General features: G+C 47.0%; 1 protein-coding gene across 1 annotated transcript in view; it reads left to right on the forward strand.

Annotated features, from left to right (window-relative positions):
* The first annotated feature begins 2952 nt into the window (after window positions 1-2952).
* Window positions 2953-13549, forward strand: part of ACSF2 (acyl-CoA synthetase family member 2) — a 146104-nt gene continuing 135507 nt past the window's right edge. Inside the window, exon 1 of the mRNA XM_077458912.1 lies at window positions 2953-3002. Coding sequence (XP_077315038.1) covers window positions 2968-3002 — 35 coding nt within the window. The 5' untranslated portion in view covers window positions 2953-2967. The remainder of the gene's footprint in view (window positions 3003-13549) is intronic.

The raw sequence follows: 13549 nt of genomic DNA on the forward strand, positions 1-13549 counted from the left end.
TGCGTACGGTCGGCGTGAAGGGGTTAATTGAACAAGCTGAAGTTAGAAGCTGATTGGTTACTATGCATAGCTGCACCAGTTTTAGTAAATCTCCACCACCATGTTCTGAAACCCTCAGACCTCAGCTATGGTTTTGGTAGTGGGGGGATGCCTGCAAAAAAAGAGAAAGCATGCTAAAGTTATTTACATATGTCTATCCACTATGCCATAAGCACAGCAGACATTACTCCTACCTTCCTATTAAGTTATTCCTATTAAGTTCCCCAGCGTTCTCACTAGTACAAGAGTGCAACTAAAACAACATCACCCCTGTGGAAACTCTAGACAAGGCCCAGTCTGGCCCAATCAGATTACAGCCCCATCGTCAATGCCAGACTCTTTGCCAGAATCTGTTTGTCACCACACACAGTTTGTGGACACAGGCCAGTGGACAGGCCCTTGCGGCACAGTGGTTAAGTGGGTAGCACTCTTACCTAGCAGTAAGAAGGGTCACTGGTTCAAATCCCAACCACGACACTACCTGCCTGGAGTTTGCATGTTCTCCTTGTGCCTGCGTGGGTTTCCTCTGGGTACTCCGGTTTCCTCCCACAATCCAAAGACATGCAGGTAGGTTAATTGGCTTCTGTCCAAAATTGGCCCTAGTATATGAATGGGGACCTTGGATTGTGGGCTCCTTGAGGGTAGGGACCAATGTGAGTGTGCAATGTACAGGTTTAGGGACAATTGAAGACACTCACTCAGGTTGAACTGGATGGACTAGTGTCTTTATTCAAACTATGAAACTATGAAACCCTTCTTGCCTCTGTCTTCTACCTTCATCCTCTTCCCAACAAAAGGGGCAACAGTCCTAATGCTCCTGCAATGAAAAGAACACAACCCAGTGCTAGAAATATTCTCATACTGTCCTTTAGTGTGCCACCAGATCAAGTTGAAGCATCTACTTGTAGTCACACATGAAGTTGATTTACTAAAACTTCTGAGTGCAAAGTGTGATGAAGCTCTCTATAGAAGCATGCTTCCTGATTTTTGTTAAAGCTGAATTAAACAAGTTGAAGTTAGAAGCGAATTGGCTACCATGCACAGCTGCACCAGATTTAGCAATTTCCAGTTTTAGCAAATAAACCCCATAGCTTCTTTTAAAGCTACCAGGCCATGAAAGACCTTCTGAAGACCACCCAGACTGTCTCAACCAACTGCAAGCAGACCACCAAGGACCCTCTTCCGAAGACAGCAAACCACCAAAAACCTCTTCTGGCACTCACCAGACAGAGGTCTTTTGTGGTCTGGTGGAAAACGTCTTCAGTGTTCTGTTAACTGCAGTTATTGAATCACTACATACTAATTCCTGCAGCCACCATACTAGCAAAGACCACCTTCTGCAGCCACCAGACCACAACAGATTATTCCTCAGCCACTACATCCCTACATTCAGTCATTAGACCATTAAAGATCTTCTACTGAAACCACCAGCCTACTGAAGACCTCCTCCCACCAGAGAATGAGCAAAGACCTCCTGGAGCCACCAGACCACTGAAATCTCATCCTGCAGCCTGTGTACCACCCAAATACCCCTTTTCTTGTAGCTACAAGTCCACCAAGAGCTCTCCTTTAGTCACCACATCATGAAAAACCCTTTCAAACCAGCTACTGGATCACCAAATCATACTCCTGTTAAGTTTTTTTAGACCTCCTTATTCAGTCACTATCTCGTCATGCCACCAGACCAAGAAGATAGACACTGGAAGCCAGAGACCCTTAATTTTAGTGTTGAAAATATTTTTATTGAAACATTTCAAGTAAAAACAATAAACAGTAACCATCACGAGGCAAATGCAGACAGGAACATTAATAGGAGTACATTTACGGGAGGCTGGCTAATGACTATTGGCCATAGCCGGTCCCTGACGGGAAGCTTGGAGAGTAGAGTAGACGGCCTGCTCACCGGTCCACGAGGCCATAGTAGTGAGAAATACTCATGGGTTACTACATGAGGCAATATTTAAAAAATAACATAGAAAGGATAGAAAGAAAGAGAGAAGAAAGAGGAGCAAAGTAAAAAAGGAGCAAAGCGGTATAGGGGAAAGCTAAATAGCAAGAGGGAGGAGAGGAAAGTGGGAGGGAGGGGGGGAGGGGGAAGGAATATGGGCAGGGGAGGGGGTAGGGTAAGGGAGAGCCCACAGCGTCCTCATGCTTTCAAGATTTGGTTCATTAAAGTGTCAGAGGAAGAGAAGCGGAGCCAAATCGACCATTGAGAAAGAAATTTGGCGTAAGTGTCATTGTCCAGTGCCAACATCTCCTCCATTCTCATAGTGTCATTCATAATCGACACCCACCGTAACAATGGGGGAGTGGTCGTTGTCTTCCAATAAGCAGGTAGAGACCCTTAATTTTACCCCCTGAGGCCACCAGATAGCCAAAGATCTCCTTCTGGAGCCACTGGACCTTCCAAGACCTCATCAAAAGACCTCCAAAAATCTCCTCCTGAAGCTACAAAGTTGCCATATCTAATATAAAGGCAGGGCCGGCGCTAGCAATAGGCAGGTCAGGCGGCTGCCTAGGGCGCCAGGGTAGGAGGGGCGGGAAAATCCGGATCGCCAGCCACTCACTGGGAATTTTAATTTGTAAAATACCTGCAGGGCCGGTGTCCCCATCCATAAGACAGCATAGGCTACAGGGCGGTAAAGTGCACCTGTGGAGACATCCCTGGACTCTGTGCACGGGCAATTCCACCTCTCAATCCCCCGTTGGCCCTGCCAGCCTGCTCTCTTTAGAGCTCTCCAGGACCACTCTATCCCCAGCCTGCAATGCTGCCCTAGCAGCAGCGGTGAAAAGAGGAGGGGAGAGAGCCAGGACACAGAGCAGCCAGACAGAAGTGCTGCATGATACATGGAAGCGGCCTAGGACAGATGAGATGGAAGCCCTGCATGTTAGGTCCGCTCCAACTTCCTGGACTGTCAGGCATGTGTGATGGGAGGACAGGCAGCAGCGCCGCTCTCCTCGAGGTGAGGCCGCCATGGCTGTTGCATTGTATTGTGTACAGAGCGAGGGGAACAGATTTGGGGGGTACCGAGGAGAACTAATGTGTGTGTGTGTGGGGGGGGGGGGGGGGCGGTACAGAGGGGAACTGACTTGAGGAGGGCAACAGAGGTTAACTGATGAGTGTGGGGGGGTACAGAAGAGAACTAATGTGTGTGGGGGGGGGGTACAGAGGAGAACTAGTATGTGTGTGGGGGGAGGGCAGATGGCAACAGATTTGGGTTGGGGTACAGAGGAGAACTAAAGGAGAACTAATGTGTGTGTGGGGGGGGCAGAGTGGAACAGATTTGAGGGGTACAGAGGAGAACATGTGTGTGTGGGGGAGGGTACAGGGAGGAACAGATTTGGGGGGAGGGGGGTACAGAGGGGAACTAATGTGTGTGTGGGGGGGCAGAGGGGAACAGATTTGAGGGGTAGAGCGGAGAACTAATGTGTGCATGTGGGGGGGTACAGAGGAGAACAGATTTGGGGGGTACAGAGGAAAACTAGTGTGTGTGGGGGGGGTACAGATTTGGGGGGGTACAGAGGAGAACTAATACGTGTGTGGGGGGAGGGGGTACAGAGGGGAACAGATCTGGGGGGTTATTTGTGGTGTGGAGGTTCAAGTTCAGCTTTGTAAAAAAATAATAAATGCAAATATTTTTGCAGTAAAAAAAAAAAAAAAGTGCATTTATTATTATTTTTACTAGGAGCCCATAAAGCATTGTCACTAGTGTATCTGTCTGCTTGTACAGATAGGCAGTTGCATAGTTAGCCTGTCCATATAGTACCCTAACACTGTCTGTATACTACCCTAGCCTTTCTGTATCGTACCCTAGCTGGTCTGCATAGTACCCTAGCCTGTCCCTATAGTACCCTAGCCCACCGTATACATGGACAGGGAAAAGGAGGTGGTGTCACGGGTGGAGCCAATGGGGGGGGGGGGGGGGCGGCAAAATGAGGTTTCGCCTAGGGTGTCAAAAATCCTTGCACCAGCCCTGTATAAAGGGAAAGCTGAAGGGCCCTGTAAGTGCCAAAGCGGCTATGAAGAAGGGAGAATAGAGGTATACCGTCATTTTTGAAGCATCAAGTTAGAGATCAGAACAGCTCTGCTATTAGAAACCAGACAATTTTGTTTCATTTTTTTTCCCCCAATATTCAAAAGAGGCCCAACTTAATAGGGCTATTCTAACTAATTTGTAGCTTTTATCATGCTGCGCCTGTACAACCGTCTAGCCAGATACTGGTATTTCACAAGTCAAATCCCTGCAATAGATTGGTCAGAAGAAAGCATTACTCAGCATTCTTTTGGAAATATCAATTGTACGTCAAAAAAGAAACACACAACAAAGGATGGCAACATTTTAAGTATCTGATAAGTGCACATTTTGCACAACCTTTTGAAAGGTCAACAACCCAACAGTCAAGGGCAAAATTTTGTAAGGGCAGTTTAACCTGGTAACATATAAGGTGATTGATTCCCTGATTCACTAGCAGACATACAGTGCCTAATTTACTATGGTCATTAGCTTATAAGCAGGTTAAAATAGCCAGTTAGGTTCTGTCTTGGCTGGGAGGGTAGGAGTTAATGCCTTTCCTGGTTCTCTGGTCTTTGGGCGGGTTCTTCTCTCAGCCCATTAATCCTGTGATATCCTGGGATATATAAATATGGGACAGTGGTCCAGTAGGAGGAGCCCCCCCGAGATCCAATGAAAAGCCTCCGAGTCCAGTCCAGTTAGGAGCCTTTGAGGTTCACCCCTGAGAGAGAGGCAACAAGAAGTCCTCAGTAGAGGCCAAGAGCCAAGAGGTCCAGGGCCCATATCAGGTCTGTTGCCCGTAAGGGAAGGAGACTGAGAAAAATACCCGCGAAGAGCAGAAGCACTGCCTGGATGTAAAGCAGGGGCGGATCCAGAGTCTAGTCTCGGGAGGGGCACTGCCAAAAAATATGTTTTTTTTGCAGGCAATTTATCGGGGCAATGGCTGGTGTTTCAATCATCACAGTACTATGGTTGATATGTTGTCAGGATGATTGAAGCGCATTATTTCTATTATTACATTGTTATATAAAATTAAATGGTTCAATTTACCATAATGCAGAATCAGTGGAAGCCCCGAGTGTGTCACTTGCCATGTTACTTGCCACCAGATGCGGATTGTCACTTGCCACGTCACCTGCCTTCAGGTGCGGATTGATACGTCACCTGCCACCAGATGCAGGTTGTTGCTTGCCACGTCACCTACCACAAGTTGTGGATTGTCACCTACTACAAGTTGTGGATTGTCACTTGCCACAAGTTGTGGATTGTCACATGCCTGCCACAAGATGCGGATTGTCACATGCCTGCCACAAGATGCGGATTGTCACATGCCTGCCACAAGATGCGGATTGTCACATGCCTGCCACAAGATGCGGATTGTCCCATGCCTGCCACAAGATGCGGATTGTTACTTGCTGTGTCCCAGAGTGAAGGCAGGCAGCAGAGAGATGGTGTAATCTATCTGCTGCCCCGTGGCTGCACAGTGAGGGCAGAACTGCGGCGATGCAGGCCCGGCAGAGAGAGAGGATGTCATCACTCTGCTCGCCGATCTGCTGACTGACCTGCCCTCTCCCCCGCTGGCCCGTCACTATTTTCTTGGGGGGTGGGGGATCCAAAAGGTTGCCACCTGTCAGGGATTCACCCGGACAGTTCGGGTTTGGAATCATGCATCCGGGTTTCAGACTGCCTGAAATCCGGACACATTATTCCGACTGGACTATGGCTTCCCAGCAGGCTTGCTGGCTGCAGTTGGCTAAGTTGAGAGTGTCTGTTACACTCTTTTTCACACTGCCCAAAGCCAGCATTAACAATACAATTTCCCCACCCCCTGCCCCCCACACTGACGGGAGAGAAGACAGGGCTCGATCTGCACCTCTTTCTCCAACCCCTACCCCTCTGTGTCTGCCCCCACTCCAATCCCCAGCTCTGTGCCTCAGAAAAGCATAGTGGAGGTCGGAAATTGGAAGTTTAGCAGCCTCGGATACATCTGAATGAGAGGTGCTAACTGCCAAGGGGTGAGTGAGCTCACCATCCATCCCTGTCTGTGACTGAAGTCTCCTCCCTTCTCTCTCCTTCCTCTGAGTGAGTACACTAAGGTAAATCAGGGTTCTCAGAGCACCCCTTACATCAGAGTTCCCCTTTACACCAGAGGCCACAGTGTTCCCACTTTCAGCAGAGTCCTCTCCGTACATCAGAGTGCTCAGTGTTCCCCCTTAAATCAGGGTTTCCAGAGCATCCCTTAGAGTCTCCAGAGTTCTCCCTTACATCAGAGTCTGTAGATTCCCCCCCCTTTGAGGAAAAGGCAACTCTGTGGATTCAGATGTAAAAGGGGAACTCTGTGGACTCTGATGTAAAGAGGGACTCTTGTTATTAACGCCATATGATTAGAAATGTTATTTAATAGCAAAATATATTTATAGTTTATACTATTTAAAAAAAATATGCTGTGCGCCACTAAAGTGTTCGGGTTTGATTTGAAGAAAAGGTGGCAACCCTAGTGATCCACCCCCTGGTGGACTCTCTGCTACAACATCACTACCTTTGCAGGTATGCCCGGGCAGTGCACAGACTGTCATTAGATTTAGGAAAGAAGTACACCTTTGAATGTTAAAGTCTGTAATTGCCTTTACACTTTTCTAAGTAGACTTGTGCACAATGGAAAATTTCGTTTAGTTTCGGTTCGTTGTCATTCGTAAAATACATAATTTCGTTCTGTTATATTTGTTATGTTACGTTAATACGTTTTCGGATAATTCGTTATTATTCGTAGAGTGTCGAATTCATTCGTTCGTATTCGTTGAAATTCGATATTTATGTATGTATAGACATTCGTAGTGATTCGTAGTGATTTGTAGTTTGGAAAGTAGTTTGTTTATTGAATCTTTTAACACACACAATGACAACGTCTCTTCTCCTTGGCTCAAATACAATACAACAACCTTCTAACTCAGTTCTCATGCACTTTGCCAGTAATCCAACCTCCGACACAAAATTAATTAGCTGATTGGACTGTAAGATTTACTTTGAGCTGACCTTTTGTTTCATTGGATCTTTAAAGAATTACCAAATTCATTTGAATTCATTCGTTATATTTCTTTCGTATTCGTTGTTATTCGTTATTTTTTTATTCGGACATTCGGATGCAAAATTTGTCCGAATTTAGATTCGTTACGAAACGAATTGCACAAGCCTATTTCTAAGTAAAGCATTTAAAATGTTGTCCCTCCCTGCTCTGAAGTTACTGGAAGCGTTGTAAGGCATGTAAACGCATAGCTCTCAACTGTCCCTGATTTCGAGGGACTGTCCCTGATTTGGAGCAATGTCCCTCTGTCCCTCATTCCTCCTGATTTGTCTCTCATTTTGGTAATATAGTGTATATACTGTAGGTAAACGAAAGCCGACAGCTTGGTCTTCCGCAAGAGTTATGATTAAGGCTACATGCCGAAACGCGTAAGCCCTCTATTATTTTGTACTACACCTGGATTAATAAATTCATGTATTGCGGAAGATCAAGCTGCTGCCTTTCTTTTACCTATATCCTTGCTCAGGTGCTAGGAGGACACTACAAGCCAATGCGCCGAATGCTCACCACCTCTGAGAGAATTACAACGGGGGTGTTCTACTATATTCATCCCTTAAATCGGCCGTCCGGTGCCAATAATGACTGTGGGCATACACACGAGTCAACGCGCAGAACGCACACACTCCTGCGCAAATGCGCATGCACATGCCTAGCCACGACTCTATTTGCTGAGTAAAAACATGAGCAGTTGTATGTTGGCTAATAGGAATCCTCTGAGAGGAGTGAAGAAGCAGTGGCTTTTCTTTACATGGGCCTCGGAAAGGTTAGTAAATAAGTGTTTCTTTTACAGATGGGATTTTTTTTTTTAAGTGACCCTATGATAATAGATCACTTTAAGAGTGACAGTTGGGTGTTACTGGAATTATATACCACTGGTATATGTCTAGTCATGTTTTTTTCATTTAACCACTTGCCGATATACGTTGGCGCAATGGTAGCGGTGGGCAAATGGGCATACCTGTGAGTCTCCATTAATTGGCGGGGCTAGCGCATCGTTTATAGCGTGACCATGCCCACGGGTCCTGCGGACTAGATGTCCGCTGGTGATCTGCGATCGTGTCACAGAGCCGCAGAATGGGGAGATGCCTATGTAGACAAGGCATTTCCCCGTTCTGCCTAGTGACACGACAGATCTACTGCTGTCATCGGGAGCAGTGATCTCTGTCATGTCAGTGGTAGCCCCCCCCCCCCCACACACACACAGTTAGAATCATTCCCTAGGACACACTTAACCCCTTGATCGCCCCCTAGTGGTTAACCCCTTGCCTGCCAGTGTAGTTTACACAGCAATCAGTGCATTTTTATAGCGCTGATCGCTGAATATAAATGACAATGGTCCCAAAAAAGTGTCCGATGTGTCCGCCATAATGTCGCAGTCACAATAAAAATTGCCGCCATTATTAATAAAAAATAAATGAATAATAAAAATGCCATAAAACTATCCCCTATTTTGTAGATCCTATAACTTTTGTGAAAACCAATCTATATACGCTTATTGCAATTTTTTTTTTACCAAACATATGTAGAAGAATACGTTTAGGCCTAAACTGAGGAAAAAATTCATTCTTTTTATATATATTTTTAGGGGATATTTATTATAGCAAACAGTTACAAATATTGCTTTTTTTTTTCTAAATTGTCGCAATTTTTTTGTTTATAGTGCAAGAAATAAAAACTGCAGGAGGTGACCAAATACCACCAAAAGAAAACTCTATTTGTGGGGGAAAAAAGGACGTTAATTTTGTTTGGGTGCAGCGTCGTGCGATCACGCAATAGTCAGTTAAAGCAACGCAGTGCCGACTCGCAAAAAGTGCTCTGGTCAGGAAGGGGGTACAATCTTCCGGGGCTGAAGCGGTTAAAGACCATAGCTAGGCCTTTTCATTACATACATCTACTGGACCACCTGTGCAAACAGAACAAGCCTAGCTGTGATAAAGAAATGTGATATAAAAGAGGGTTTATACCAACCGTAAGAATGCAGTCTGCTCAAATGACAAGATTGTACATTGTTGTTTTCAGAAAATAACCCTCAATTATAGGATTATAAAAAGGATCCCACCAATCTACTTTACGAAGCAAGCATTGTGTAGTATACTCTTTTGATTAAAGATATAGTTAAGCATGACTATTGCTTTAAAGCTATATAACAGACCATGTGGTTGATTTACCAAAAGGCAAATAGACAATGTACTTTGCAGTTGCTTCAGTAAACTGAAAGGAAGCTTCACTTTGCAAAGAACACCCAATCACATGCAAGGAAAAAAAAAAAACAGCAGCTTTTGCTTGTACATGATTGGATGATGGAAGTCATCAGAGCTTCCCCTCATTTACTAACCTCTGGAGTAAATGCCCTTTGCAACTGCACTTGAAAAGTGCGCCGTCTATTTGTCTTTAGTAAATCAACTCTGATGACAGGGAGCAGTGATCTGTCATGTCACTAGGCAGAACAGGGAAATGCCTTGTTTACATAGGCATCTCCCCGTTCTACTTCTCCACACGACAATCGTGGGCTGCCGGCGAACATCGAGTTCCCGGGACCCACAGACATGCTCCCGCACACAACCTGCAGCGCGCGCACGCCCAATAGTCAGCAAATTTAAAGGAACGTACCTTTATGCCCATTTCCCGCCTGTGCCATTCTGCCGACGTATATCTGTGTGCGTTGGCCGGCAAGCGGTTAATATTATACAGGTTAATGGTCAGAGGAAATATGGTGGCCCTCCTGCAGACTGGGTTGGAGAAGCTCCGCCACTTGGGACAGAAATATTCATCAACAATATCCCTCAAGAAATCTATGAAGAAAAATTAATTCCACTTGTTTAGACTGCTAGAAAACATTGTATGAGTTTTGTCTTAAGCCCCATACACACAGATTTTCTGCCGATTTTTGTCTTCAGATTTACCAAAACCATATAATATGAGGTCAATCCTTAGGAGTTTCAATGTGTATGCAATCAGGCAGGCCCTTGCACTACATGGTTTTGGTAAATCTAAAGACAAAAATCAGCAGAAAATCTGATAGTGTGTATGGGGCTTCATGATGACTTTTCTAGTGGACAGATTACACCAGTGAAAACTGGTTAATGAGATTTGGACAGCCCTGGGTCTTCTTTCTGGGGAACTTGTGCTGAACTGTCTGGGTGGACATTGACCTGAGCAGACATCTCAAGTCTCCCGGGACTCGCGGGAGTCTCCCGCATTTGACAGCGGGCTCACTGACTCCCGCGAGTGCGGCACAATCTCCCGGCTGAGGCTGCCTGCACTGTCACTCACTTGCCACAGGAGGCGTTTGAGCAGCAGCAGCAGCGAACAAAGGTCCTGAGCTCAGCTCTCATTGGTCCATGGGCAGTGCCTGCGTCAGCGAGAGGAGGGAAGAGGGAGGCGGGTCCGTGCGGTGAAATCATTCTCATGCACGTGCCGTGATTGGTTGCTAGGCTCGGCTAATTTGCCTAGCAACTGAGCGTATTGAGGTGGGTGTACAGGAGAGTATGATGGTGATTGGATGGCCGGAGAAGATGGGGAGTGGCTCAGGCTTCTTTTGTTCTCTCTGACTTTACCACGTTTAGTGATGGCCCGGAGCGGAGGGCAGCTGGATGTGTGTAGTGTTGGGTAGGGATGAGCTCGGTGTTCAACTCGAACTCGAATCGGACGTTCGTCTGTTCAGCGAATTCAGAACTTTGTGGACAGTTTGCACCAAATTCGCGTGGCACGAACGGCCCACAACGCACTACGCCATCGCAGTGCATTGCTGGCTCATGATTGGCCAAGCATGCACTGTGACCCCCACATGCTTGGCCAATCACAGCGCCGGCAGTGAGGAGAGACATAATTGGCCACAGGCAGGATGCCTGTGGCCAATTATAGCTCAGGGTGTTTAGTATACGCCCCACATTATATAAGGCTGCCAGCGCGGCGGCCTTGTGTAGTGTGTTGGCGTGCAGGGAAAGAGCAGGATAGGCAAGGACAGTATGTTCTTTTCTCAGCCATCTTAAAAGTTAAAGTGTGTGTTGTGTGCCTCCAGCACAGTATACACCACAGTATACACCTGTATCTACCCTTTATTGCTGGTGTTCTCTAATACAGGCATCTGCAGGAGTGGGAGTTGTGTGCCTCCAGCACAGTATGCACCTGAAGATTGCTGGTGTTGTCTGTTGCATATCTTGCATATTAGCCTTTAAAATTAGCACTTTTGATTTCGAACGTTCGAATCCCATAGACTTTAATAGGGTTCTAAAGTTCGTATGAATTTCTGGTCCGTTCGAAGGTTCTGGTGCGAAACGAACCAGGGGGTGTTCGGCTCATCCCTAGTGTTGGGTGTATACTATTGTCACAGGAGAGGAATAATAGAGTTGTGTGCCATGTGTGCAGCTTGTGTCCTGGCACCGAGTAATATATAATAATGACAGTCAGTACAAGGAAATCTTGCCCTTATTTGCCCAGCACCCTGTGTAGTCACAGCTTTGTACTTCTTGGCAACAGCACACTTTTCTACATCTTTACTATGGAATTTGTAGGCCTCATTCACACTGGCAGCACGGAACCTTTATGTATCATGTAACTATCCGCCCCTCACCTACATGAACGTGCCTCGGCAACGCGAGACAACAGCTGATCATAAACTCAGCTGTTCTGCGGTTCCGTACTGAGCATGCGTAGAAACATCACGTGGCCCAGCCTCAATACCCTCAGTTGCTAGGCAAATTAGCTGAGCCTAGCAACCAATTGTGGCGCACGCACAGGAATAATTTCAATGCACAGGACCGCCTCCCTCTTCCCTCCTTTCAGTGACGCAGGCACCACCTGTGGACCAATGAGAGCCGACCTTGGGAGCTTTGTTCGCAGCCGCTGTTCAAATGCCTCCTGTGGCAGTGGGTGACAGTGCAGGCAGGCTCAGCCAGGAGATTGTGCCGCACTCGCGGGTGCCCGTGAGCACGCTGTCAAATGCGGGAGACTCCTGCGAGTCGTGGGAGACTTGAGATGTCTGCACGGGTATAGCTGCATTTAATTGCCACTGGTATATGGTATATGCCCACTGGTATTGGGCAGCACAGTGGTGTAGTGGTTAACACTTTCACCTAGCAGCGATAGGGTCGCTGGTTTAAATTTCCGACCATGACACCACGTGCCTGGAATTTGCATGTTCTCCCTGTGCCTGCGTGGATTTCCTCCGGCTACTCCAGTTTCATTCATAGCTGCATTTAATTGGCACTGATCAGGCTGTAATCAATTGGGGGGGGGGGGGGGGGGGTGTCGGCACTGGCACGAAGTGCCACCTCCCTGAAATGAGCTTTTGCAGGCTGGGATGTCTGCCTAGGCTCATCTAGGTGACTAGTTGTTAATTAGATTACTGTTTAATTAAGATCACTGTTAGTTGTTAGTTAGCTTTTAATTGGATTGCTGTTTGAAGTTTGCATTGTCATGCTAATATCCTCAAGAGGGAAATGTCCTCCTGTGGGGTATAAATTATGTGTCTGAGTTGTAATAAAGACTCATTCCTTTGGTTTTATCGCAACATATTGTCTGTGTACAATGCTTGGAGCAAAGGGCTTGTATTAACTCTTGGTCTGGTAAAAAAAAGAGTTTGGAGTGCAGAAGGCACTGTTTGGCGTAAGCGAGGTGCCAGGCACTCTGTCACAGACGCCTTCCCCAGAACACCCAAGGGCCATGCTGTGGCACGACCTGTCGCCTGCTGTGTTCACCGGATGACAGATCAGTGTACCGGTGTCACGTCACATTCGGCTACCCATCACATTTTGCTATCCACTACGCGATGCCGCCATATGCGTTCCAACACAGGGCCCCTCGCGGGCACGATTTACGCATGGCTTCGCTTGGCATAATCATAATCTAACTCTATGTCCACTTGGATGGAGGGGCTTGAACCTGGACTCAGGAGTGGAATGCATATGGCGGCGTCGCGCATGCGCAGTCCAGCGGGTAGCCAAAGGGGATGGGTCGCCATATGTGACAAAACACCGGCCCACTGCCGTTAGCATTGGATCGCTGGGACCAGTGCTAGATAGGGTTGCCACCTTTTCTTCAAGCCAAACCGGAACACTTTAGCGACATGGGGCACATTTTTATTCGTAGTATACACTATAGGATTATAAAAGACCTGAGACACCTTTGGGTGCCCCAAGCAGAGTGGTAGTGCAGCATGCTGCGGCAAACAGTGGGTGTGGCCAAACTGTTTTTGCTGACATCATGCCCCCCCCCCCCAGTGATGCCACACCTGCCCCCAGACAGCGTCCCACAGCTCACGAATGGCAACAGATTTTTGTGTGACTATATCAGTTACTTGAGGAGCCACAGCTCAGTCTAAATAATGTGTCTGGGTTTCAGGCAGACTGAAACCTGGACACAAGATTCCAAACCCGAACTGTCCGGGTGAATCCTGGACAGGTGGCAACCCTAG

Source organism: Lithobates pipiens, unplaced genomic scaffold, assembly GCF_037356315.1.
Source record: "Lithobates pipiens isolate NorthernLeopardFrog02 unplaced genomic scaffold, aLitPip1_a1.2 Scaffold_28, whole genome shotgun sequence".
NCBI classification, from domain to species: domain Eukaryota; kingdom Metazoa; phylum Chordata; class Amphibia; order Anura; family Ranidae; genus Lithobates; species Lithobates pipiens.